The sequence below is a fragment of the Notothenia coriiceps genome, unplaced genomic scaffold (assembly GCF_000735185.1).
Source record: "Notothenia coriiceps isolate Sejong01 unplaced genomic scaffold, NC01 NC01_scaffold00001633, whole genome shotgun sequence".
Classification (NCBI taxonomy): Eukaryota; Metazoa; Chordata; class Actinopteri; order Perciformes; family Nototheniidae; genus Notothenia; species Notothenia coriiceps.
Genome location: NW_011334334.1, coordinates 1,306 through 25,944, shown reverse-complemented (window position 1 = coordinate 25,944; position 24,639 = coordinate 1,306). Strand labels below are relative to the sequence as shown.

At 41.2% G+C, this 24,639-nt stretch overlaps 1 protein-coding gene across 1 annotated transcript in view; it reads right to left on the bottom strand.

Moving 5' to 3' along the window:
• The window catches only part of LOC104963220 (supervillin-like), a 24,555-nt gene extending 3,029 nt beyond the window's left edge, over positions 1-21,526 (bottom strand). Inside the window, exons 1-25 of the mRNA XM_010791790.1 lie at positions 21,439-21,526; positions 18,100-18,588; positions 16,554-16,703; positions 16,257-16,433; positions 15,337-15,371; positions 14,339-14,400; positions 13,158-13,303; positions 12,262-12,490; positions 11,432-11,973; positions 10,672-10,798; positions 9,144-9,191; positions 8,959-9,021; positions 8,349-8,423; positions 8,170-8,263; positions 7,907-7,939; positions 7,617-7,812; positions 6,609-6,775; positions 6,021-6,140; positions 5,793-5,929; positions 4,802-4,949; positions 4,084-4,229; positions 3,784-3,959; positions 2,856-3,000; positions 2,276-2,594; positions 1,962-2,132 (exon numbers count right to left, since the gene is read on the bottom strand). Coding sequence (XP_010790092.1) covers positions 1,962-2,132; positions 2,276-2,594; positions 2,856-3,000; positions 3,784-3,959; positions 4,084-4,229; positions 4,802-4,949; positions 5,793-5,929; positions 6,021-6,140; positions 6,609-6,775; positions 7,617-7,812; positions 7,907-7,939; positions 8,170-8,263; positions 8,349-8,423; positions 8,959-9,021; positions 9,144-9,191; positions 10,672-10,798; positions 11,432-11,973; positions 12,262-12,490; positions 13,158-13,303; positions 14,339-14,400; positions 15,337-15,371; positions 16,257-16,433; positions 16,554-16,703; positions 18,100-18,365 — 3,772 coding nt within the window. The 5' untranslated portion in view covers positions 18,366-18,588; positions 21,439-21,526. The remainder of the gene's footprint in view (positions 1-1,961; positions 2,133-2,275; positions 2,595-2,855; positions 3,001-3,783; positions 3,960-4,083; positions 4,230-4,801; positions 4,950-5,792; positions 5,930-6,020; positions 6,141-6,608; positions 6,776-7,616; positions 7,813-7,906; positions 7,940-8,169; positions 8,264-8,348; positions 8,424-8,958; positions 9,022-9,143; positions 9,192-10,671; positions 10,799-11,431; positions 11,974-12,261; positions 12,491-13,157; positions 13,304-14,338; positions 14,401-15,336; positions 15,372-16,256; positions 16,434-16,553; positions 16,704-18,099; positions 18,589-21,438) is intronic.
• Between the last annotated feature and the right edge of the window lie 3,113 nt (positions 21,527-24,639).

Here is a 24,639-nt window from a genome sequence, read left to right as displayed (position 1 = left end):
CGTGTCGGGTTCTTTGTGTGAAGACGAAACAGACTTTTTCGCTGTCATTACTAGTGACGTAACGTCCCTTAAGTCAGAAGAAACTGTTCCTCACTAACTTCCACTACTTATTTCCCGAAAGAAGTGAAAAAATTAATGAGTCTCACACTGTATAAACCCTGGGATTTTATTACTACGAAGTAAAGTCAAAATAGTCTGTCGAATAGTCAAATCCCTGTCAACTAAACTTTAGGTAAGTACACTAACTAGAACAGATACCGGTGCAATTATTTCTGCTTCTGACCGTTCTTTACGATGCAAGGACTGTACCTGTTGAATACCTGTTTCCGGAAAATAGGATAATAATATTCGATGTCATAAGCACCCTTTGAGTTCACTCCGTTAATAACAGTACCCCTACGGAAGGTCCCGGGGTGGAGACATACAGACAACACACATAAATAAGACAATTTTTTTTATGTGATGTCTAACGAACAACGAACTTTTTTTGGTCTTCTTAGACAAAAGAAAAATAGTCTCAGTCGGGAGTTCCGCGAGACTATGTTTGTACTTAGTTCGAGAACGCCTCTGTCCTTGTTACTTCACATTTACCATCATTTTATACGTAATCATCAGTATGCGGAATGTTAGTACCAAAACCAAAAATACCGGTTCAACATACGTATTAATACCATATAGACTGTAACGATATAAACAAAAAAAACTCCATTGTGTTTTCGCAGTTTTTGTTCCTTCACCTGAAACAAAAATTCTCTTGTGGAATCCTTCCCCTGGATGAGTACGTTTTACGAGAAAACTGACCAGAAAATTGTATTTATAAACAGGGGACAGGGGCCACACAGCCCACCTTGAGTGCCGTCGCAGTCGCTTTTTTTGGAGAAGAGAAAAGGAGGTATGATTTTAGAAATTTTTTCGCCACAATGTTGCTCGCCTATGTCCTAAACGACGGCTATACTGCATTTAAAACCTACCCGCCGGGTCGTCTTCAACGATAGTCTTTGTCCCCGACTGCCAAAACCTAGCATTAGATCAGAAGACAAAATGAATCGTTCGGAACGAATTGTGAGCTCCGATTGGACATGACCATTCTCCGTGGTTGGGGGTACACAAATCTTCGCTCGCTTAAATTTTTTTCCTTGAGTGGAAACCTATTGTCTTTATTGAGAATAGAGCATCTAAGACTAGCCGTAATCGAGGCGAGGAGAAAAAAAGAAACAAGTTAGATTCCAGGGTCTTAGACGCGAGAGTGTTCCCGACCTTATTGTCCTTAACAGATTTTACGGTAGCCAGACATAAACTCGGTTTGTGTAGTACTGTACAAAAATATATAAACCATTATATAGACCTGGTCATTATATGTCGGGAAGTTTTATCGGGTTACTATCCCACCGTGAAATCTCTTCTCACGAGAACCGCCCCCGACAAAATTTAGACTGTCGCCGTTCCAGGTGTGGAGATATCAACAACCTATGTTTTGATTTTGACGGGGCCAGCAATCAGTAAAGTATATTTCGATCAAGCAGTAGCTCAGTCAGTAGGGGCTTGGACTGTGAGCCGTAGGGTCACCGGTTCAAGTCCCCAAGCAGACTTAAAGTATGGAGTGTGGACTGGCACTTGGAGAAGTCCCAGTTCACCTCCAGGGCCCTGCCGTGGTGCCCTTGAGCAAGGCAATGGACATCCCCCTTCACTCCCATTGCTCCCCGGGCGCTGTGCAATAGCTGCCCACTGCTCCTAGTACTAGCCTCCTGGTACTAGGATGGGTTAAAAGCAGAGAACAAATTTCACTGTGTGTGCTGTGTGCTCTGCATGTGTGACCATTCAAGAGGGTTTCATCCCTCCAATTCAAAAAATGTTTTTAAATTAAAGTAAACCCTCATACCAAAGGTGTCCTTCAATATGCTCCTTCAGTAAACATTCTTACAGAGTAATTACTTTAGGGTGTGGTTTTATTTCCAACAAACGGTATTCTGAAGGCCTCACCTGTGACTCCCCTTGGTTGTTCGTCCCAATGGACAGGAAAGCAGCGGTGTCCCGTCCGCTGACACTGGAGTGACGGCCCCGCCACAGGAAGAAGGCGGTGTTTTCTTTTTGTTCGTGACCTCCACTAAACACATCAGCGCTGTTCATCTTATCTACAGCAGAGGATAACATATTTACATTTCTATTTGAGGTATTTTTATAGCTAATGTTTTTGTCTAAATCAAATAACACTGACTAAAAGGACAGGATAAGCCACAGTAAGGAATGTGAGGGTGACGCGATAAATGTCTCTGACCGACAGTGTTGATACTGTACGTCCAACGGATGACGTATGAGTCTCCTTCGTGAAGCTGCCCGGTACTCTCCACGGGAACTTCGCTGTCATCAAACTCCTGGACGTGCCACGTGTCCACAGCAACTGTCTTCAGCTCCATCTGACTTCCTTCCTCCAGCATGATGACCCCGTGCCCCCTCTGGACGTCAACCCCAGCCAACACGTTATGGACCAAGCCATCCCCTTCTAGTAACTGACCGGACACTAAGGCTTTGGCATCACAGGCACTTAAGACGTCTGAGGATGGGGGCATTAACTCGGAAGACTGAACTGGGACAGGCTGTGGACGGATAGAAGTTGAATCAGAATCAGAATACCTTTAAAGCTTAAATAAAAGCAACAATTATATTTGGAAAAAAGATAATGATGATGATTGATTGATTGCAATGATTAACTAAACCCAGAATCTTGAAAGTGAAATATATGGAATGGAAAAAATATTAATGAAAATTAGAGGTCAAGATTAAATCGTCTGAGAAAAATGGGAAATCTGATGATCTTAAATGATTGTGTGTGTGTACACTCATTCTATCAGACAGACCTGTGTGTTGTGGCTCACGGCAGCAGCTTCCTCCGTGCCTCCACTCCTGACTGTCCAGTCCAGGAACTTCTCCCTGAACAGAGCAGTCTCGCTGTGCTCTGAGACACAACCGAACAACGCCCAGCTGGGACGCCCCTCTCCCCTCCTGAGGACAGAGTCATTAAAAACAAATTAATTTTACACCGAATCCAACCCTAATTAATGACCGCTTTGCAATCATGTAACTTTTAAATGAGATTTTTGCACATTGTGGTAAATTATTTGGCTTTGCAGTGTCCTTATTGTATAAGTCTCACTTTTTATTTTTACTTGTGACATTTATTTTTCATACATTAGCAGACTTTTTTTTTTATCAACAAATCCTTTCTGTAATTGTTGTGCATATCAAAAATAAAGCACTTTTTTCCCCACTTTTTTCAAGTTTTAGACATTAGCGTGCCTCCAACTTTGTACCAAAAATAATCATAAAAGATAAATGGCTATTATAGCAGCATTAAAGCCCATTAGTTTTGAATTACATGTTCAACAGGTGTCCTGCTACTTTTGTGAATTTCTGACTTTCCACTGTCTTGTGCCAGCTGCAGCCTGTCAGTGTATTCATAAAACAGCATGTCATGTGGACACAATGCTGTATCCTGCAGTTTCAGTTTGGAATGAAATGCCATTTGCTTTGGCTTTATAGCATGCACTAAAGACTTTTACTGCATATTACTGTGCTGCTGCATGCACAGTAAACTTAATGTCTTGTGCTTACTGTGTCCAGTGTGGAATTACATCCACACTTGTTTGGGTGCACAGCAATGTTCAAACTAGGTCACACTTACAGCTGTACTCTTCTGTTTCTGTTATGTGTCCCAACATTGATATGATGATGATTTTCATTTGTAAGGTAGGGTCTAAAAGCTTTACGCCTGCGGTGTGAACTTACAGCGGTGTGTTGGGGTTACACTGCGTGGGATCCAGCGGATTCACTCCACAGTTGCTGTAGTCGTAAGGACCGACCCACACCTGGTGACTCAGCTGGAAGGCAACGTTCCTCCTACTGAGGGAGACATCCTGGCCATGCCACAGGTACACCTCACTGCCGAAATCAAACACCAGGGCCTGGAGAAAAAAGGATGACAGAATGGGCATACATTTAATCTGAGACATGATCAGATGTTTAAACTAACTGTCTGACTTTTTTAGAACAAGCACGCAATGGACAACTTATTTAGAGAGTTCAGACCTCAGTGGAGCCCAGCAGGGAGACACTGGGGATGGAGGCCCAGGCCTGCTCATGAGGCACCAGCCTGTTCTCCACCAGCCGGTACACACAGTTCGACTCCACCACCCCACGCTCATAGAGCTCATCCTCCTCCTCTGCACTGGCTCCTACGCAAACACAAGAACATACAGAATGCTCAGTCCACATCTACACAGATCAGTGGTGGCATGTATTTTACTTTTTAAACAATCCTATTTTGCAGTTCAGTTATTCTACTCCAAAGCATGTCAGATTCTGATAACTACATTTACTGTTAACATATTAGGGAAAAAATAAGAAAAGGTAAACATGTAATGTGTTATAAATTAAACACCACCACAGCATATTATAAGAAGAAGCTCTACCTTGAACATTCGTATAAGCTGCTTACATAAATGCATTAGTATGTATACAGTAATATTCCAATAATTAGCTATTTCAAAATATGTTTTGATACAAGTACACTTTGATTTGTAGTTGAGTATTTTCATAATGTGGCATTCGTACTTTTACTTTTCCACAAAATGATGTTAAAATCCTATTTTCTATTTTGTTGTCTTTAAATAGTTGATAAGCTAGGTAAATGTCTCAAGAAAAAAAGCAGGTATTTTAATTTTCTATTCCGACTTAATAAATGATAAACATAACATGTAAAACCATCTAAGGATAAATGATCTACGCAGACACATTGACCTCTAACCTCTGTATTGTGTCCGTCCTCCCAGAAGGCCCCAGAAGTCTTTTGCCAGGCTGCCGTCACAGTCTACCCCCTCCTCCAGGTGAACCACCTGGGAGGCCTGGCAGCCCAGACCCCTCTGACTCTGGATGGATGATGCCAGCTCAGAAGCCTGAAAAATAAAAATAAAATGTTCTAATACCGCATCCAAACAGGCGTACTGTATGGAACTAGTTGGTAACAGAATACTCTTAACATTTTGATTTCTGGTATGAAAGAGTTTTGCAACAGGTGCTGCACTAAATAATGTGCCCTATCAGATACTGTACACATTTTAGCAGTATTGCCAATGCCAGTATTTAGATTGAGTCACACGTTTTGATATGTGTGAAGGCAGAAACTGAACTGTAGTTTCACCATGGTTGGTCACAGCTATCAAAATACAGTATGTGATGACAGCAGGAAAGTGAAGGTGTGAAAGTGATTGACATTTCAATTTCACTTGTGGCACATGTTCTACAAAAGGTAAAACCTTTTGTAGAACATGTGATAATAAGTATTTCAAAGTGAGCATTTCTACATGTTTTCATCAAATTCGTATTTATAGCACAACATGTCTCATACCCTGAACATCCATTATAGCCTGGCACCCTTTACATTTGAGACAGTTTTGATCCCCACCATAGAAAATAATAACATTACAACTGTTCTATTCTATTTTCTTTGTATTTACTTTCACATCTCAACACATTTTATCTGTTTTATGTCCTATATATATATATATATATATATATATATATATTCACAATACTGAGTAACCACTTAGAAAAAAGTTAATCGTTGACTACATTAAGAACTATTCTAAAAACATATTGAAATGTTTTATTGATTTATTTGTTGCACTGTTGGAGGAGCCTGTGACTTACGTTTTTCATTGCCATATCTACACTGTAGCTAATGTGCACATGACAATAAAGCCTTGAATTGAATTGAACTGAATTGTGTTCGATGGTACCTTGGTTTTCTCATGTTCATTGGCGAACTCTCCGCTCCACAGGACGCAGTGCTGTGGGGCGACCAGCACGAAGCAGTCTCCACTGTTCAGGGAGCGCGCTGAGGGCTCCACCAGACGCACCTGGACCTGCCGCCTACCTGTCGCCACAGGCCCAAGTTAATATAAAAACCTGAATACAAAACACGTCATCGTTGGGACACTCGTGCATACAGATAACTATATTCTGACCTTTGATGTGAATGAGCATGAGGCTGCTGAAGGGAGGAGAAGACTTGGTTGTGTCTGAGGAAGAGAGGACGTCTTCTGCTCTGGAAAGATTTGATTCTGTCACAGACGGGTTCTTGGACTCTACAGGGAGGGAAGACACACACATTTAAGCTGGATGAAAAAGGATCATCCAGATCTCTCAGGTCTTCTCGGACGCGTCAGCTTTCTGTCCCCAGATTCAGAACTAAACATGGAGAAGCAGCGTTCAGTTATTATGCTCCAAATATCTGGAACAAACCTCCCAGAAACCTGCAGGTCCGCTACAACTCTTACTACTTTTAAATCCAGGCTGAAGACTTTTCTTTTTGCCACTGCTTTGATTCATATCTCACACTGCACTGTAACTTGTATTCATGTACCTGTGTTATTCATGTTTTTATTATCTTTGCTTTTAAATGTTAAATGCCATTTGATAATGTTTCTGCGGCACTATTTCTTAATGCTTAATGTCTTCAAGCACTTTGAATTGCCTAGTGTTGAAAGGTGCTATATAAATAAACTTGCCTCGCCTTGCCTAAAGACTAAAGAGAGTGTAATATCCCCACTCACTCTTCTCTGATTGGTTGCTCTCCTCAGACGCTGAGTCCACTCTCTCCCCCATGTAGTCCTGCTGGATGTCCTCCCGGGCGGCCAGGGCTCTCAGAGGGTTTCTGGAGCCCTGCGTACGGCGGGACGGACGCACCGACCGCCTGTGCTCCGCTACAGCTGATGTCAGTCTGCACACCACACACATATATAAGAATTCAGTTATTATATTGATTAGTTATTGATGTGTCATTAAACTTTGACATAATCTTTCTCACAGCCAGAATGTAAAAAGCTGCTCAGTTATTATTATTTTTTAAGTGTGCTCCACAAGTGTCTTATCCTTGTTGGGAGTAACCTGCAAATAGCTATACTTTTCAATATATAACGAACTTAGAGAAGTTGAAATCCAAGATGGATTCTGCACATAAACTACATCTATATTAAATAAACCAATCATGATGATAAGTTTATTGGCCGGGAGTTCAAATAGAAAACTAATATGAAATTCAATAAGCAACGCTGAATTTAAAAACATAGACATGACTCAATGTAAAAACAATTACTGTAGGTGTTTTAGAAAACCTGAAACCAAATAGTATCTATTTGATTCACATGCAATCATTATGTAGGACTTCTACAGAGCATTAATAAAAAAAATAAAACATTTTTTTCCTTCTTTAAATAATAGCATAATATTCTAAATGTAATATTGTCAACATAAAATTAGGCCACTGCAGCGGGCACGTAATAATCAAAACTTTTAGACACACATCATAATTTTAGTTTTTTTGCAACAAGATTTTTAAAGCTCAAAAGTTAAATTATAGAAAAAAGTTTTAATTAAATCAATCTAATTTGCATACCTGTCAGAGACCCTAGCATTCTCTAGAGTCTAGATGATTATTATTTAAAAACAAAATACCTACAATCAGATGGGTCCTTCTAGCACATCCCTGACTATGTCAGATTTCCAAATTACAGCGATAAGAAAGGCCAATAATCTTACAATCTGCAGTAAAACCAGCTCACATGGGTGCGTTGGTCTGGCAGAGGACGCCCAGGTCCTGCTCACTCTCTGCGGCAGCAGCGTCTCCACAGGGTGGGGGGGCACAGGCCGAGGGAGCTGACTGATCTCTGTAGGAACCTCCATCAGTGTTTGATTCATCCACAGGCGTCTCCTCCCTCACCTTATGTGGAGACACCGAGAGCGGAGAGCCCTGTGGATCTGCGGGCGCACAGGACACAAAATACTTTACTTGAAATGCTTGTAATGACTTTATGAACATATATTTATAAGACTTTAGTTTACATTATCTTACCTTCAAACTCTGTTAAAGGCTGCGGGGAGATTTCTGTTGAAGAAATAGAACAAACTATTTAGGGAAATCTAACAGGAAAGGTCTCAAAACATGTGCGAGTTGGAGCTTCAGAGAGTCCTTTGTAATTAGAGGTTTCATTTCTGTCTGATACTGGAGATCCTAACAGGTAGTATGCACAGAGAGCAGGAGTCAGATATACAATCCTCCTGAGGTAGAGTCACAGATAAAGAGCGAACCAGAGCAAGTGAACTCGATAAACTCACCTCTCTGGGCTAAACATCCGGCATTTTTCTCTTTCCTTTCCTGCTCTGTATTCATGTCCTCTTCTTCGCCATTCTCATCCTCAACCCCATTAACCTGGGCATCATGAAAAACAGATGTTAAGCTTGTCTATATATTAAAATAAACTTTTAGATTCAAAGAAAACTTTGGCCTGTGTAACCTTCCGTCTCCGCTGAGGCTGAATCGGATCCTTGGTAGGAGAGGAGACTTCTTGTGCCTCAAAAGACAAATTTGTCTGAGGATGAATTAAATAGAGAATGCAGGTAACAGGTTAGTTTTAAATTTTAGGAAAGCGGTGAGAGACCCCTTTGGAGACGTGCATGGTCAAAAATGTGATGGTAGACAAAGAAACATATCAGTATCATAGCAGGAGAGACTGCTTATGTGTAAAAACTCTATTTGAGCAGCAGAAGTTATGAAAAACATGACTTTAATATTAAACAAAGCTCGGTTACTTCTTTAGCAAAACTTTTTTCCAATATTGTTGCAGGTTGAAAAAAAAAGGGTATGACACAAGTGTGACAGACACTGCATCGTGAGAGCCGTGATGTTACATTACAGAAAAAGGATAATTTATTTAACTAAAGAAACACTCCGCAGGTGGCAGGTTTATCTCGTTAGCATGAGTGAAACTTCACACATCATCTGTCAAAATCACAGTGTCATAGTGTGAAACTGTGTGAAGACAAAAACGTTTCACTGCATACAAAACACTGCAAACCCGAAAAAAGGCGTCGAATTATCTGCCATGCAGCGGCTCAAACAATTACCTGATTGAAACACATGATATATTGGGGGGTACTGCTAGAAAAGACAGAGGCAAAGACGGGATCCTGGGAGAGAAGAGGAATTAGACGAGAGACGGGCAGGCTAAAGCTATGGTCAAATTAGTAATGAATATAATCTTCATAATGGAGATTTAGAAGGATCTTAAAAGCATCAGATGAAGACTCACCCAGCACTGAGGGGTGACACCGTCCACATGAAGGTGTTCTGTCTCTTCCTGCAGAGGGCAGTGTGGGGGGAACAGAGGGGTAGAACAAGCAAATTAAAGTGTTGCTAGAAGAGTACAATTAAAACAGAAAAATAACAGAATGAACAATACATTTAAAACACCAAAATACAGTATATGAACACACACGTGCTCACAGCATTGTGAGATAATAAGGTTATAAAAGGGTCAACATTTAGTCTGTGTACATTCCACATAATGCCCGAGACAGTCAAACTCTTCTCAGTTCATAAACACTTGGTAGTCTGGAGAGATATCCCAGTGACTTCAGTCTGATCTCAAGACATTTAGCACCTACCATATGCATAGCACTGTTGCTAAGAGATGCTATATCTGGTTTCATTGGAATGACAAATACACCGATCTAACCGGCAGCCTCTTCTCATTATGGATTTGAGGGTGGCAAGGAGAGTGAACCCAACAACCTCTACATGCCGCTTTCTGCAAACATCCCGAGGCTCCTTTCACGGATAATTTAACAGAGAACGTTGAGTGGACTTTCATTAGCAAAGATATCTATCACTTCATGAATTTCATTGATATGCATGTTGACTTTTAATTACAACTAAATTGGATGTTTAAAAAAATATTTGTTTCCTACTGCTAGGGTCTTGAAACTTTGACGAATTATGCAATCTGTATTTTTGTCTTTTGATTCTTTAATTTTTGTTGTATGATTATTATTATCAACAACGGGATATATCCTTTGGGGCCACTTTTGCTTTTTAATTCTCCTGCGCAAGGTTCAAACTTTTCTTAAATTCTTACTGTATAAGTGTATATCTGCAAAAGAAAATGAAAAAAACAGTTACTGACAGGTGTCGCTCTGTGCCCTGGGCCGAATCTCCCTCACCAACAAGCTTTGCTTTTCTATAACATGACATGGCATGACAGCAGCATGCGTTTTATACAACCATTGAAGTGACAAGGTGTTTGCCGACAGCTGATGTTTGGTTATATCATCTGAAACAAGCACTGTGGGACGAGATCATTTCCCTATTTGACAGAACATAAACTGGGAACCTAAAATAAAAAAGTACTGTGAATGTTGGACTACAAACGTGCACTATACTGATGTTGCAAAAACATTTATGTTTGTGTCAAAATGAGTCGAAGTAAATGTAATTCCTGTGCATAAAATTGAGTTGTAGGATTGCAGTTTTGTAATACTGTCACTGCATGGTAATACTTGATAGCAGTGTAATTAAACATATTGGGATTTGTATCAGCAACTCCAAAAAGGGGATTTTGAAAAGTGAAATTAAACGTTATCCCACTGCTGACAGTCTGAAGCCCGCTGGCTCCATAGGATTAGAGATTATTGAGGGGCAAAGAGTTTCCCATTAACAGACAACAGGCGCAGCAGCTGTTGATTCTGGAGCTGTGCTTGTATCCATTGTGAGTCTCATTCTACATACTGAAGACATCGCAGACCAATACATTTACCATGTGAAGAATTTGAGTTTCTTACCTTTCTTCTGCTGGTGCTGGTGGACTCCTGCAGGTTACTGTTGCCATCTAGCAGTGTGACCTCAACATGTCCCACGGCTGGGGTTTCTTCATTCATCCTCCTCTCACTCTTCTCCTCATTCTGCTGCCTTTTGGTCACATCAGATATACAGAATATAAAACATAGAACAGTGGAGGACAAACAAGTATAATTCCAAAATTACACTTGCACACACTTATGTGCCTTTATTTAACATTTGCCCTACAAAAATAATGTCTGTACCTGCCTACCCTCTCTTAAATTTAATTTCTATTAATTCAGTACTTGAAACACTAAAACAGTGAAAAAGCCAATGTCTCCACTTAAAGTATTATGATGTTATTTTGTAAATGAGTTCAGTTAAAAGACAGAAATAATTGGTTTCTGGACTATGGCTTAAGCTGCCACTTAATATATTATGATGCAAATGTAAAAGTAAGCCGTTCTTATATTTAGATGCAACAAACAGAGCAGGCTTGAACCGTAACATATTTGTTTCTCTGCTAAAATGTAAAGACAGAAATAATTTCACAAAATTAAGTCAACAACCAATGTTTAAAGTAGGATGTGCAATGTGCAGACGTGTAATAGAAACTTTCTTATATTTTAAAGAAATCCCTGCAAGCCATTTTAAACATATCAAGATAGCTCAAGTTGCATCGGCTAGTAAGTTGATGAACTTTTGCAAAATTAAATATTTGTTCTTATAAAGAGGTATGTATCAGCACATTCAGATACTCACTGAACTCTCCCAGTAGTATCTGACCGGTGCTCCACAGAGGAGAGCAGCTGCTCCTGCAGCTCTGTCTGGCCCCCCCTCTCCCCCTGCGCAGCGTCCTGCTCTGGCACGGCTCTTATCGGTGTACAGGCAATGGTTTCCCTTCTGGTGCGAGCCCTATGCCTCCAGGGAGCGGCAGGCAGCGAGCCCCCCTCCACACCTGGAGCCTGGCGCCTCTCTCTCCGTGGGGCTGCAGGCACTTCCTGCCGCTCTGTGCTCTCCATCCTCCCTTGTGTTCCTGCATCTTCACAACCTCCACCATTCTGTTCATGGCAGGTCGCCCTGCTCCACTCGGCGCCTCCGGAGCAGCTCTTCTTCAGGATTCCTCTCAGGACGGGCTCAGAGTCGTGCCGCTGCAGACCCTCTCCAGACACGGGACCGGAGTCAGGTCTTGGCTGGGAGAGGCGTATCTCACTGGGTTTCAGATTGACAGACGAGTCCTGCTGTCTGTCGGACAGATGAGGGGACAAAGAGAAGGCAGGAAGCTGAATGGGGCCTTTCTGGAGCTGAAAAGAGACAAGACACAAGGGTGAGACACATGTATAGATCATTGTTCAAATTTAAATACACATTAGAAAACTTTCATCAGGGCAAGAAATTGAGTAGGACTTTGTATAATGGTTGTTGTGCTTATGTGTGTAAATAGATAAGATGACAAAGACACATGTTTCAGACTTTTTCACTAATTATTTACACATTTTGAAGCTTAAAAGTCACCTCTGTCTTCTTCAAAAGCACATTCTTTCATTTTCATGTTTTGTTTAGTTTTGAACATTGAAGGTCTGTGTACTCACCAGGCTGACCTCCTCCACAGTGATGGGCTGTGTGCGGTACCTGGCCCCCTTCTGCCTCCGTCTCTCTGGGGGCCCGTCAGCGGGGCCGCCCTCCTGCTTCCCTGTGAGGGACAGTTTGTTGAAGAGTGCCAGCTTCTCACTCATGCTCAGCTTGGAGCTCTCATCAGCATCCTCCACCGCCTCAGCCGGCGCAGACTGGGGCTCCACTGGGGGGGCTGGTTTGGGGGCGCTGTGGGGAAACACGAGTAAACATAAAGCCTAAAGCCAAGAGTGATCTGATCTTGTTAACAAGTATTGCCTGACCAGCCAATGGCTGATACATCTATTACATGCAGTAAGTGCCGCAAAGATCCATTGTTCAAATTCTTCCAAAACTACATCAGAGGGTCACACTGTTGTACTTGGTGACATGTTCCTTTATAACTATGAACATAGTTGGACACTTATATTATTTAACAAATATTTGTGTCCTTATTTAACATGCTCCCTGGACTGATTCTCCACCTTTATGCCACACACACACAAACAAACAAACAAACTTGTAGAAACAGTGACTTGTCCTCCTCAGTACTTTACAGTTTATATGATCCTGTCATTTTTTGTTTTGGTGTACTTTATGGGATTTGATGACAATAGTTAACACGTAGATCATTTCCAAATTGCTTGGCTATTAGAAACAGCAATGGAACAGATATCTAAAGTTGACTATAAAGTTATCTGTGTAGCCTGTTGCTTTGGGTTGCATCATTGTATGATAGGTGCTATAAATAAAGTGGAGTTGAGTTGCACCAAAGTGTTTTTAATCCAACCAAATGGCCAAGAAATATGCCTCTGAATGGTATTTGTATTCCTAGAAATGAAGCTAAAATCTCCATCTGACCACTAAGCTTCCCCACCTGATTGCCCCGATTTCCTCACAGGTGATTGGCTGAGTAAGGAAGCGATGATCATTGCCACGGCGCGTCCTGCGCTCATGAGAGACGCTGCCTGAGCGGGGCTTCAGGAAGGCAGAGGCCTCGGGGGCAGCTGATTTCTCCAGCTCCTACAGAAGAGGAGGAAACGTGTTAATATCACCCACAACATCTGACCATCACAGGTGGTCCTTTTACACAGCTGGAGCCCAACATATAGGTCAAATAGCAGCTTCAATGCACAGCCTCCATCTGCTAAATAACTAATAAATGAGAGCACAAACATGTCAGTGAAAACTCTCCCCTGCAGATGTCTCCTGTTCTATTTGTATGGACAGATGGAGGGAGGGGGTCAGATAGCTGGTGAATAAAGCAGCTCGCTGTAAGGTGGAGCGTGCTGGCTACATGGATAGAATGCCAGCCAGCTCAGCTGGTCGCAGTGTAACCAGAGCTCTGCTGCCTGCTTCAGTTACCTCAGCCTGCCTTCACAGGCTAGCAGGCTAATTATACACACCTCTGCCATGGTTGCTAATAGTAATACAGTTTCTGGCACATTTTCACCTGAAGCTCCATGGCTAAGGCAATGTTGAAGAAGGGTTAATTCTAGAAACGGAGAATGCAACTGAAAATCCAAAAGGTGTTTGCTCTTCTGTGTAGAGAAAAACAGTGTTTTCATTACACTACATTACACCTACACAGTCTTTCTTTACAAACAGTAGCATCAGACCGCACCTGTTTCACCGTTCATATCTATCAGCATGTTCAGGTTGTGTTCTGCATGCTCAGCGCTGGCTCATCATGATTCTCAGATTGTAAGGTGAGCAACGGAGGATGATAAGTGTAGCATTCCCTTAGCTGTTCTATACATTTCCCCCCAACTTTTTAACTGAGCTATGGTAGTTTTAATCTAATATAGGATATTGCATTTTACAAGTTTAAGTAGACAGTTACATACTGTAAGCCATTCAGGTTAGACAAGTTTGTCTATGCTTGATTGTCATGAGTAACTTTCAGAAAAGCTTACATTATTCAGCTGAATCTTCGCCTTGCACATTTGATTGAGGAGCAGTGAATAGCTACGGGCAGATTGTTGCAATAGGACACGTAACATAAAAGGAAGCAGCAATACGGATCTGGTTTCAGGGTAAAGACTTATATAGACTCACTTTAAACAAAGACATCTTGGCTGCCACACTCATTTTGGCTCTGTCATCTGTTTTCACATCAGCTGTGAGAATAAAGAGATATAATTCAGTCATTAACAGTTGCCATCCATCACACGTTTCAGACGCAATACGTCAGCAATGAGCAGCACTGGTGATCAAACAGGCATCGAAATCCTCACAAATTACATTATATAATTTACACGTGATGATTCTTAAAAAAGGTGGAAACTAATTTAGTAGATTATTAAATGTGAGGTATTTTACCAAATAATTTGCCAATTTCTCTACTCTACAAACAACTTTTTACTATACTACTATACTTATCAAATAGCAATAGTCACTATTCGAATTTCATATCAAGGTTGCACAAAATAAGAAAGGACAATACAGTACCATTTTTTGAATTAGGGGATTCAATCCACTGCAACGTGCAAGGCAGAAGACGTATGAAATGAATCCCAGTAGCATATAAAACTAGATTTACATTGCCTGCTTGATTCCGCAGACATGCTGTGAATTCTCAGTAGGTCAATCTTTGTAAAACGTGCTTGTAAGGTTTTATGGTGAGGTAAAGCGAGGGACTGCCATAGCATTGCTCCACTGCTAAAATCGTTTTAGTGAGACGTAAATCTGTCATCAAAGAGGAGTTTAAAATATTGCAAGCCTAAAAATATAACCCGATTAATGAGCTGTTATATTAGTTTGTGGAAGCAACTGTGCAAGTTGGATGCACGCTCTAAATGTTTGCTTTGTAAGAAGCTTGTGAAGAGAATCATAGCTTTTTCTAGTCTTCTTTTGTTGCCCCTTAACTTTTTCCTCCTTCCATCATTATGTTCACATCATTGCGTTGTCAGTGGTGACCAGTGTTGTGATACTCTGACCTTCTCCCTCTCTGTATCACATTGCCACTAGTGTACCAGCTTAGCAGACAAAAGCCGTTTGTCTGCAAAGACAATAGCAAACTGTATGATTAAAGCCAGGCGGGAACACAGCGTCACCTTTGCAATTCTCCTCTTCCTCTGCGTCCAACCCCCTAGAAGGGTGAGAAGAGGTAAAGAATGAATTCAACAGGTGAAAAACAAACAGGGAAATTATGTGGACTTAAAAACTCCAGCTCCTATGCATGTGTTTCATTTCAGATCTAGCTGCAGGCTCACAATACATGTCTTTGTGCTTCAGTATGCAGCTTCAAACAAGCAAGATACTGTGTCATATTTGCATGCTCGGTAGATCAACACTGGAGGTCATGAAGGAGGACAAACACATGCAAACCACACCACCCGTGGACATATGTGTAAAGGTGCAGCAGCTGTCAAACCTCAAGTGTGACTGCATTTGTATTAGTGAGAAGGAGATATAAATCAAAAACCATCAGCAATTGTCTGAATATTATTCAAAGTTCCCAGATGTCATACACTTCACTGGCAAATGGTAAAACCATTTTTTTAAATGATAAGCAAAATGTGGAGAACATTCTTAAGAGAAACTGAAAAAGTTAGTCTTTTGTTATATTTAATAAAGTAATAAAGAAAGTCAATATACAAGTGAAATCAATCTCAAATGCAGGAACAGAGCAACTTCATCCTCAGAGGAAAAAATAAGTTCTGTACCCAGAACACAGCTTACAGTCACGCTATATAGTAGAGAGAATAGCCAACTGGTCCCACCCTCAAATTCTCTAGGGCATTATCTTAACATCCCCACCATTAAACCCTAAAACCCCCCAGTCCTTAACCATTTGCAAATCCACCTTTTACACTTCTTCCTTCCCTCCTGAAATGTAAATCCTTAACTATGTCTCTGTTAAAAACATACAAGACTAAAAATACAATTTAACAGTGTAAAAGGCACAAAACACTGCAAACAGAACCTTCTTTGTGAAAACCAAAACAGTAGCACCACAGCACACAGCCCCTACCCGCTGCTCTCCTCCATCTCATTGGCTGTGATCGGCTGTGTCCTGAAGCGCTCGCTGGTCTTGCGACCCCCACCTGACCCGCTGGGGAGGTAACGCCGGGTGCGTCGCCGCCCCCCCTCAGAGCCAGGCTTTACAGCCAGATCCAAAGAGGAAGTGGACCGCCCAGCGTCAGGGCAACTGGTACCCACGGGAATAGAGCAGGAGGAGGGAAGGAAGAAGATGTTGAGGTGAAAATGGCCACAGAGGTACAGAGGCTGACAGTGACAGTCTGGACCACACTCATGCAGGCGACCCTACACTTTCTGCGCTCCGTTCCCAGTCTGCTGCAGAAGAGAACTTCTCAACTGGCCCACCGACACCCAAGTGTGGAGCTGCGGGGCATCGAGTCCAACAGGGACGGGGTGCCCCTCCCCACCCAGCATGCTGGCAGAGCCCGGGGAACCCTGCCTGGAGGGGGCGGGAGTAGGGGGGGAAGGAGTTGAGGATGCAGGTGTGGGGAACGCTCTCAGAAACAACAATACAACCAAACCTTTACTGTCAAGAGAAAACAAACAAAAATGTGCAGCTCCAACAGAGAAAGGTGCAATGTTGTGCATTCTGACACGAAAGACGTTCCCAGTCTCTGTTCCATAGTGCAAGTTCAAAGGAAAAGTACCCAGTGTCAGGCTGGAAGGGTACCAATCAAATACAAAAGAAGCATCAGACAGGCTCTTTAACTCCCAGCTGTGACCCACAGATTTAGACCTCTCAGTTTTAATTAGAAACAAAGTCCATAGAGCAACTGGTGAAGTCAAGGATCTGAAGCTGCTGAAAGGTCGCTGGTAAGTATCGGACCAATTTTTATCATATTCCAATGTGTTACATTCTAAAAAAGAAAAGTTTGATTTGATTTGAAATGTTTGATAAATACATTTGCACGTACCTGTTACCTAAATGATAATTTTACCCCCAATATGATAATTTGTTGACCAATAGCTAACCGCATGTTAACCTGAATATTTGGAGGGAAATGTTGTTCTTCTTGCTCATTAACTTTCATACAGCTATTGCAGTATAATCCAAATCTCATTTATCCAGTCATATGCTCAAAACACAAGCATTTTAAATAAAAACATTACTATTTAAAACACTTCCCAATAAACAGTCTCATTCTTTTGAGTCTTAAAGTAAGACCTATTTGAAGTCTTATTCAGCCCAAGTTTCGGTGAGAATCTGAAACAAAGCTAAGTGGATCAGCTTCCGATAAAGAAAGTTCACTTGTTTGCATATTTGGCATAAAGTACACAGGGTAGATCAAGTGTCCCACATCTATCTTGTACAGCTACACAAAGTACTTTTTTGTCGCTGATCAGGTTAGACTTTTCCTCAGTGAATGAAGCCGCACACTGTTACCAAAATACTTACTGACTATCAGTGTTCTATTTTAGTAAAACACCTACAGTTTGTACTGATGTCGAGGTGTCATAGGGTTAGGAAGTAGACACGTTGCTTTATTGCTGTCGCGACAAATTAAGCCTTTCACACCTGCTCCCTTCCACATCAAGCTCCAGAAAACTGTACAGACTCCAACATGTGCTGCATCTAATGTTTTCAGTTATTCATTATCATCATTTACAGATTTCTACAGCCGTGTCCTGATTCTGAAGGATCAACTTAATGTTTTTTTATTTTAAAATAAATATTTTATGCACCGAAAATGTGTGTATCAGTACAGACATGAATTCAGATATTTGATTTGTATTTAACAAGAAAAATCGCTCTTGGATTTGGTTTAAATTGGCTCTTGGTGAAATCTATGGTATCACACTCAATCGACTCATCCATTTGTGCAGGAATAACTCACCTCTTCAAGTGGTTGGACTCCTCTATTCCGTTAGTAACCCTGCGCGTCCTACCGTTAACTCTTTCACTGAGGCCATCTGAGTCTAAAGTCCCTCTCTGGTTGTGGGTCTCTGGGTCGTGGACCTCTTTCCCATCCCTCCTCACCCACTTGGTAGGTAGCTCCTCCAGGTTGCCGAAGCGCTCAGCCAGTTCTCGCCTCCTCTCTGCTTTGTAGCGAGCGATCCGCTCTGATCTGGGCTCCAGGACTAGGCTCTCCATGGTGTCCATGTCCCTCAGGATGATTCAGTTGACTCTCTTCGCCTCGAGTTATTCAAAAAGCATATAAAAACAGATGGGTTGCTTTTTTTCCACTTTTTAACAAAACAGAGTCAAACTTTTCTCCAGTGAAATGGCGATTCAGATTCCATTGGACCTATTGACTTTCTTTGCTGAGAGCCAACCAATCAGAGGTTGCAGACAATGTTGTTCCTTGGTGGGTGAGACATTGCTCCTGTAAAAGGAACAAGTGAACAAAAACACAGATCAAACGGTCAGAAGCTAACGCCACACATTGACATCCCTTTCTTGGTTATTCTGTTGATATCTTCCTAGCCTTCTTTATACATTGACTTTGTAAGAGTGCATCCCCTTCTCTCCTCTTGTACAGTCCATGTAAGATGACCTGTACCAGCCTGCAGTGCCATGCAGGAATCTCCCCTTGCACTGAAACTCAACACCTCAGCTCCACTCTGGGTCCTGGCCTTGATGGCACTGCACACTTTCTGGTCTTTTCCACAACCTTGGATGTAACTCAAGCCCAACAAGTCAGTGTTCCTGTTCAAATGTTATCTAACATGCCACATAGACAGTTTGTCTGTTGTGTGTCAATACAGAGCGTTATCTGTCGAAAATGATTGGATCAAAATTTGTTTAAATACATATTTAATCTGACTTATGACATGACTTGGCAACACGCACAGAGAGAAGTGACCAAAAAAGTCCCTGTTGGCTACGTCATGGTTGCCTGGAAGTGAATAAATAACACAAACAAAGCATAAGGCAGTAAGCCACATATAAATAGTAATGATATGCTACAATTAGCATTTAAAGGCAGCAGCTTACCATCATATGTTCACAAATGAATGACTATGCGGCTCACAAATATGTACAAACATAATTGAGTGTTTGCATTTGTGTCTCTTTGCTTTTCAAAACTGTGGATGTCAGCATTCCTGATGAAGGAAGCACAATGGAGCCAGAACAAAAACGTGAGCCTCGGACTTAGTACAGCAGATAGATCTGCAGCAGGGACGAATGCTTCTGGTGGCAGCAAAGTTGACAAAGTAAATTATGCAAGTTCATTTTATCATGATTTCTGCTTTTCTTAGATTGCTCGAGAGAATTAAAAAGAGATAAGATTAAAGACTGCATAATCACTCATCAGGCCTGACTTTAATCTATCAGAAACAACCAAACTTTATAGATATAATGTCCTATTTAATAAACTGAAGGCCACATTTGCAGACATTGTCAGTCCAAAATGAGGACGCCACAGAGAGCTTTAATGAGCTGAACTGTACGTTTCAGTGATCCCAACATGAGAGAAGTAGCTCAAACATTTGCGTTATGAGCATCCGTGTTATAACTCCTAAACACGTGTGCAAGTGCCTTAAAACAAACACTGTCGTCAACCAAGCTAGAACAGGAGAACTCACCACCCTGTCAGGATCCAGAGAGAGCAAAGCCACGAGCTGCCCAAGTCCCACCGACGCCACACCCCTTCATGCTTTTGCTGGTGGCCACGCTTGTTTAAAGAGCAAAACGTCATGTGACAAGCTAGAGGATTGTCAATTGGAGGGGAGAATGCCATGGAGGCTCAACGGGGGATCATGGGCTTCTAATCCAACAACACTAGCTCTGAAATAAAGCCGGTGGATGAGCACACAGGAGCCATTCTGAACTAACTCACTCAACTCAAACAACAGTGTAACATTATAGACTATAGAAGCCATTTAGTTGACTGATTGATTGGTCGATTGATAGAAAAAGCATTGGCAATTTCAATAACAATACTTTAATTTTATGAACATTTTGAGAAATGCAATTTTTTCTGCTAAATTGTGGATGATAAAATAGGACATCTAAAGACATCACATTGGACTTTGAGAAGCTGGGTTGAACGTGTTTCACTCTTTTCTGACATTTTATTTACCAATAAGAAAATAATTGGAAGATGTATTATCGTTTAGTTTAATTGTCAGTTCCAGCCCTATTACAGGCTTTTCAGGATATTTTGTACAGGCCACCAGACTGGTTTAACTCAAAGGGCAGACATGTCAGATGTTGCATAAGGACCTCCGTGTCCCGCAGCAGCAGAGTAAACCTGATTAAAAGGCTATCCAAGAATAAGCCTCCGACCAATTACACCTGTCCTGGGCTACCTGGACGAAACCTCCCCATGGAGCACCATAAATCAGGGATACATTCTGAGAGGCCCTTCTTTCACACTTAAACTGACTCTCCATTAACAGATGGCATGTGTTGTGCCAGTGAAATGTTTGCTTCTGGATAGGTTTATACAGCAATGCATTGTCCTTAAGCCAATACAATAAAAGCATGTGCCACTGCCAGGGCAGAGTAAGGACAGCCTAATGCAATCACCATGATCCACTACCTCAGCGGGTTGTAGCACACTAACAGCTGATCTGTGGCAGTTTTTTGTTTAATACTCCAACAAATAGCCACTGATCCTTTAAAACTGCTTATATTTCAAATGGATTGAGAATAACAAGGGATGGGGAACATTTCCAAATGTATTAAAATCACAATTTAATTTCCAGGCACATAACAGTTGCCTACATCCTCCAACGTGTTTTGGCTGCTTTTTAGGGATTAATGTATATTGAATGACTGTCAACAGACTGCTTTTAAATGATTTAACTACGGCTGTTTACAATCATTCACATTGCAAATACATAAAGGATCCAACCAAAAGGGAAACAAATAAAAAAACAGTGATACACACACATAAGGTTAAAGATTCTTGAACATTCCTTAGTAACTCGTGCGTAAATTGCGCGTGAAACATGTGCGGGCATTACTGACAAATCGTCCCCACCTCCATATCATTTTTAGACAATACCCCATAAAACTGTGAACACACAAGCTCGGAGTCACTGTACACCATCACTCCCATGACCAATGCCCAACTTCAACAGACAGACAAAACAAACAACAGTTCAGTGATCGAAATGAGTGGCTTGTGATAACATGTTCAGAAGTTGGTCGTAGTTGGCGCCTGGTTACATTTTGGGCTGTAAAATTCGTAACTAGAGACATAAATGAAGAATTCAGTACTTACATGTACTGCGCCGCAGGAGTGGTGCCGCTGCCCTTCAGACGGCGGACCCTCCCCACCGGACTGTCGCTCCAAATGTAGTCACACTGGCAGCTGTAGAGGGCTCCGTATTAAGAGGGTTAGGGTATAAATAGATGGACAAACCATGGGACGACCCCGTCCCCGCCACTGACCAGGTAGCAGCCGTTAGTATGGCAACCGACGGAGGCTGCTCTCCAAGAGCTTGGGTTTACAGGAGCATAACTTCCCAAACCCCACGTTCACTTCACTTACGTTTTTTTGAGGAATTTGATTAACTGTTAAGGTGTTCCTTTGCACACCTAAAACAACATCAACCAAGACCTACACTTATTAAGCTAAACTTGTGTTGCTGTGTCAACATCCAGAGGTGGAAGAAGTCATATATTGTACCAAAGAGCATGATTGCACTGATAAAAGTAAAAGGCCTGCATTCAAAATGTTACTCAAGTAAAAGTACAAAGTATTAGCATCAACATATACTTAGAGTACAAAAAATACTTATTGTGCAGATTGGCCCATTTCAGAATAATATGATATGTTTTATAATGATTGATGCATTAAAGTGTTATCGACGCTGGTAAAGGTAAAGCTAGTTTCCATTCCTTTGTGTAGCCTACTGTAGGGTAGCTTGTGAATTTACTCCTGTAATAATGTCTGATTAAAGTGTTGATTATATTTCACACCATTTATCAAAATCTGTAAAGCAATTAAAGGGAAAAAATAAATGCTGTGGAGTAAAAGTACACAATTTACCTCTGAATTGTCGTGGGGTAGAAGTACAAAGTAGCAAATACTCATGTAAAACTCATTTAAAAAAGTACTTAAAGGTGGAGTAGGTAAGTTTGAGAAACCGGCTCGAGATACACTTTTTGTTATATTCCATGGAATGCTCTTAACATCCCGATAGCATAAATATCTTAAGTGCTTTGACAAAAAATCCATACAAAAATGTCATCTGTGGAAGCCGGCCCGGCTAAAATAACTGGATGGCCTACCTGCCTGTCAGCCTTCCATCTGTGCACAAACTTATCTCGTGCCCTCATTGGTCATGTGGGCGTTCGTGTGTGTTGGAGGAGGGCCTCTGTAAGGAAGTGGCAGATTTTTTCCGGCTGTGTATTTTCATATTCTAGCGCACTCGAGCTGGTTTCTCCAAAATTACCTACCCCACCTTTAAGTAAACTGTACTTTGTTTTTTTTACTTTGTGCTCACATGTTGCAAATTCCATACTCAACAATGTATGTCACTTGCACATATTTCAAAAAACCTTAGCAAGTACAGTAAAACCAAAGCTGTCTGCACATCCATATACTTCTAGAGATTAAATAGGTTTTATAAATGGGGGGGNNGGGGGGGGGGGGTTTGGGGTCTGTGGACTATGAGGACTCATAATGCTGCTGCTTTTTCCCTTTTATTATATACTATGTCAGCAGTGCCCCCATCTGTTCACACTTTGCAGTTGCAAGAGAATATATGCCTTCTGTTCATCCACGTCATTTAAACCTGCTAATGTGGCTCTTAAATACAAAAGTGAATATATACAAAAGTGTAATACTTGCACAGCAGACATACACACGGATGTAACAGTTATTGATGGTGTTGCATTCAAAGGCAGAGACAAGTTTGGGTGAGAATTATTTATAGCAATGCTTTTCTAATGAACAGTGTAACTCATGTAGAAAAATATCTCGTAAAACCTTTCAATACAAACATAAATACAGGTGTAATATTACAGAGATAACACCATAAATAAAAAACAAATGACTTTATATGTTTAAACAACATAAACCCATTAACATTGGGTGCTCATAATATGTAGTGTAGTTGGTAATTTGCAACAAAACATCAACACTCATCAACAACAAAGCAGGACTATGTTTTGTGGAATTACAAAGCATACTTAAAATGTAAAACATTTAAAGAACCTAAATACTTTTACATTGTTCATATGAAGGCTGGCCAAATAATAAGTAAATAAAAGTGTCCCGGAGCAATCCTTCAAAAGTGTTGCATGCTCTACCAGTAAGGCGTAATGATGCTGGTGAACTGATGTTAAAGCCGACAGTAGAGAAGCAGGAGTTCTTCAGTGCTTCATGAAGAAAGGATGAGTCAGGGCTTTGGCAGCAGAGATGCGGCGGCTCGGTCTGAATGCCAAACATTGCTGCAGGTAAGGAGAAGTCACACCTTACAATCCGAAGGTTTATAGTCTCAGTGCTGCTGCTGTAATGCTTTTTAACAACAACAAAAACATATATTTATAATGCCATGAAACACAGATAAGCATGCACACTTTTTAGATCTGTGAAGCTATAATTACCAACTATTTTCTATTTTTAGCCATGCCAGCAATATGGCTCTAGGGATAGCATCGCCGGTCATTCCACACGGTGCAGACTGAAATATCTCAGCTACTGTTGGATGGATTGAAACTAAGCAGAAATTTATGGTTTCAAAGGATGATGCTTACTGGCTTTTGAAAACATCTAACTTTAATTCCGTGTTCCAGACAACTCTGAATCTGAGCATTTTCAACCTCCTGCTATAAAGTATCAAGTAATTGTACTGAAACACCAACCAAAGTTGGAGTTGCTATTTGTCAAGTGGGATAGAAGAGTATTTTAAGGATTAAATAAATATTTTCAGAACATCACTAAGTGTTTTAAACAACATTCTACAATATAGATATCATATGTTTATCGCCCGAAATTTGGACTACACGGTGCTTAAGTACAGCCTCACAGAGCTGCGATCATTGCTGTGCACTCTTAATCATGTCAAATATCTGTGAGATTGACCGACTAAAATCTCACAGATATTTGACATTGTTTTATTGTAACATGATTAAGAGTGCACAGCAATGATTTATCCATCAGAATTACTCAGAAATGTATGTCTATTTTGTCTATTTATTTTATATATATATATATATATACAGTATAGTCTATAGAGTCTCTCTTTGCAAGTGCAGGCTATAACTGCTGGTGTTAAATGTGAAGCATGGCATCGTGTCATGGAAACAGAAACACAGATTTTCTCACAGATAGCAGGTCGTTGGCGTAGGGGCTGAGGTTCTGCAGCAGCCTGCTGCTGCAGCCTTTTGGCCCCCAGCTGACTGAGTATCGGATAGGGCTGTCCTTGGGCCAGTCGTCCTCGCTGGGCAAACCAATCACCCTAAAACATAGGAT